Source organism: Miscanthus floridulus, chromosome 15 (genome assembly GCF_019320115.1).
Source record: "Miscanthus floridulus cultivar M001 chromosome 15, ASM1932011v1, whole genome shotgun sequence".
In the NCBI taxonomy this organism is placed as follows: domain Eukaryota; kingdom Viridiplantae; phylum Streptophyta; class Magnoliopsida; order Poales; family Poaceae; genus Miscanthus; species Miscanthus floridulus.
Window position 1 is genome coordinate 16,865,101 of NC_089594.1, and position 3,603 is coordinate 16,868,703.

At 40.8% G+C, this 3,603-nt stretch overlaps 1 protein-coding gene across 1 annotated transcript; it reads left to right on the plus strand.

The window, feature by feature from the left end:
• Positions 1-343: 343 nt before the first annotated feature.
• Positions 344-3,225, plus strand: LOC136509178 (disease resistance protein RPM1-like). The gene has a single exon (XM_066504008.1). It carries the CDS (start codon positions 404-406, stop codon positions 3,206-3,208), a length of 2,805 nt encoding a protein of 934 aa, XP_066360105.1. The 5' UTR covers positions 344-403; the 3' UTR covers positions 3,209-3,225.
• Positions 3,226-3,603: the final 378 nt, after the last annotated feature.

Below are 3,603 nucleotides of genomic sequence, written 5' to 3' on the forward strand. Positions count from 1 at the left end.
CCAAAATAGAGCTGTAAGGCTTTTCTAGTTCCCCTATTGCCTTTTTTAGTGACCCCCAAGATTTTTTCACTTTGATTCTCTAATCACCATACAGGTCGGACGACAGCCTTGCTTGTACTTGGCTGTACTATTTTACCATCTAAAACTAGAACGTTTGTGTTCAGTGTATCTGAATCTGACAAGTACAAACTGAATGCAAACCTGACAATCTCACATGCTAATTCTGTATGCAGTATGCTATACAGATATTTATGTTCTGACCTTACATTAATCGTACTACATTTATTTATCCAATGTTTTTTTTCAGCAACACAGGGTTTCATAGTGACATATAATGATATAAGATCACAGTATTTAACTTGGAGGCTTACCCAAGTAGTATTCCACAATCTATAAAGCAAAGATGGCAGAGGCTGTGGTTTATGTCGTACTTCAGAAAATTGCTGCTAATTTGGGGCGAGAGGCTCTAAAGGCAATAGGCTCACGGTTAGGAAAAGAAGCATCAGATTTGCTTGAAGCTGACAACAACATGAGGCAGATTGAGATCGAATTTAGAGTAATGAGAGCTTTTCTAATGCAAGTGCCAATGCGTTCATCGCGTAACTTAGCTTTTGATGCCTGGCTTGATGAGGTAAAGAAGGTTTCACACGATGCCGAGGATGTCATTGATGAGTATGCATACCTGATTGGAAAATCAGACACCAAAAAGAGTAGCTCACTAAAGAAACTATGGCATCGTTCCAAAGACGCGGGTGGTTGGCAGAGCATTACTGAACAGCTTAGGCAGATCGAGGTCCGTCTTTCAAAGCTCACAAGCATGAGAGATCGTTATGGCATTGCAATAAGTGAAGGAGAAGTAAACTACCCAGCGCAGAATAGTCAGCTGCAACATGTGCTGGACTCAACATGTCTAAACATCGAGGATAACGTAGTCGGGATTGAAGAAGAAACGGCATGGCTTGTGCAACAGCTGATACACGGGCAAAAAGAACTAACAATCGTCTCTGTATGTGGTATGGGTGGTTTAGGCAAAACGACTCTTGTCCGCCAGGTATATAAAAAGGATGAAGTTAAACAACATTTCAACTGTTTTGCATGGATTGCAGTTTCTCAAAGTTACAACATTGAACATCTCTTGAGGGAAATGTTAAAGCAGCTCCAAGAGAAGCAAAAGGACGTTCCTCATAGGGTTGACACTATGGACCTTGCAAGCTTGGTAGAAAAACTAGCAAACTTCTTGCAGGACAAAAGGTATTTGATTGTCTTGGACGACATGTGGAGTCGAGATGCCTGGGTATTATTAGATCATGCGTTATCTATAGGCAAGAAAGGAAGCAGAATTGTCATAACAACAAGAAATGAAGATGTTGCTTCATTAGCAGATGATGAGCAACACACGCAACTAAAAACCCTAGGAAAGAAAGAAGCATGGGACCTCTTTTGTAGCAAAGCCTTTCCAAGACTAGAAGGCAAAACATGTCCTCAAAGTGTAGCTTATTGGGCAGAAAAAATTGTGGACAAGTGCGAAGGGTTGCCACTAGCTATTGTTGCCATTGGAAGTTTACTGTCACGCAAGAAGCCATACGAAAATGAATGGAATTCCTTTTATCATCAGCTAGTTTGGCAAATAGGAAACAACCCAGATCTCAACTCTGTGAGGAACGCCCTCGATCTTATCATCAATTATTTACCAGGAAATCTAAAGAACTGCTTTCTATATTGTGGCCTATTTCCTGAAGACCCCTGGATTGGAGGAGAACAGCTTATTAGGTTATGGATAGCTGAAGGCTTTATAGAGGAAAGGGGGCCAAGTATAACTATGGAGGAAGTAGGAGGTGAATATCTCAATGAAATCGCTCAACGTTCTCTCCTTCAGGTGGTCCAGAGAGATGCTTATGGCAGGGCAAAAATATTCCAAATGCATGATCTTGTCAGAGATATAGTTGTAAGCAAGTGCACAAGTGAGAAATTTTCTCTTCTTCTGGATAACTCTCGTATTACAATGCATAGCAGAGAAGCACGCCGTTTATCAGTACTGAAATCTGACAGCATTATATATGCTCTTGAGGGTGGAGAAAAGATACGGTCCTTCATTTTGTTGGAGTATCGAGTACCATCCTCTTGGGTACAAACTGTTACTGGAAATTTCAAGCTGCTGAGAGTTTTGTCCCTAAAATTTGCAGAAATAACGAAGCTCCCTGATGTTGTGACCACTCTGTTCAATTTGCACTACCTTGATTTGTCTTACACAAATATTAAAGTGGTTCCCAAAGCACTGTGTAAGTTGACGAAACTACAGATGCTAGATCTCTGTGGAACTGATGTAGTGGAACTGCCGCTCGAAATAAAGAAGCTAAGTAAGCTACGATATCTGGTAACTTGTGTCAACCATGATCGTGATTCAAGAATATTTGATTGCTTTCAAGGTGCTAAAATACATTCTGGAATTTGTCTTCTAAGGGATATGCAAGTACTGGGACATGTGGAAGCAAACAAAGATTTAGTCGCCAATGTTTGCAACTTCACATTACTGCGAAAACTTTACATAATGAAAGTCAAGCGTGAGCACATTAAGGAATTATGGACCTCCATCACAAGAATGGCACACCTTTCCAATCTTCTTATAATCTCATATTCCGAGGAAGAAGTTCTTAATCTGGAAAACTTAGATCATTTGCCAAATCTGGCATGGTTTTACCTGAAAGGCAAGTTGCAAGGAGGTGTTGTCCCATCGGTATTCTCCGGTTTCGGAAAACTCATGGACCTACGCATGGGGTGGTCCAGGTTGCAAGTAGATCCAATTCCTTCATTTGCACACATGTTGCATCTAGTCGAACTTCACCTCTACCGAGTTTATGAGGGGCAGATCATGACTTTTGGAGCAGGTTGGTTTCCAAAGCTCGAGAAATTATACTTAGCGGACATGGAAGCAGCTCAATTGCATTCAAGTGGAGACGGGGATCATGCCAATCCTAAATTATGTAAAGCTCATTGGTCTCAGAAGTATGCTGGTGGTTCCAGTGGGATTCCAAAATTGAACCTGGCTCCAAGAGATCGATATGCCACAAGAATTTATGACTATGGTACAACAACTGGAAGACCAAGAAAGGAGAGCCCAAGTGCCCATGATGCATGCATGGGCCCTCCAGCCTTTCTGTTATCCACCCACCGGCCCGTGTCTTTCTTCCTGGACAACCTAGCTGTGTAGCTAGGAATAATAGCCTGTTTTTGTTTTGGTCATTTCGGGGTAGGATCAGGGGGTGTTGGGTTTCTAGCCGCTCCTAAAACTCACGTCGGATCAAATGTTTAGATACTAATAAAGAGTATTAAATATAGATTAATTATGTTGTCAAATCATAGACTAATTATGCTTAAAAGATTCATCTCGTAAATTAGTCGCAACTTGTGTAATTAGTTTCGTAATTAGTTTATATTTAATACTCCATGCATGTGTCTAAATATTCGATGTGACAGAAATTTTAATAGGACATGTAGAAACCAAACACCCCCTCGGTTATCCTCTGATTCCTCTGATTAAAAAAATATTCAATCATAAAAAAACAAAAGAATTTAGTGTGCCCTTTCTGCGCTGTCGCGACTCGC

Bases quoted from the DNA above. Each gene is read 5' to 3' on its own strand.
- LOC136509178 (XM_066504008.1), top strand. From the start codon at position 404: ATGGCAGAGGCTGTGGTTTATGTCGTACTTCAGAAAATTGCTGCTAAT.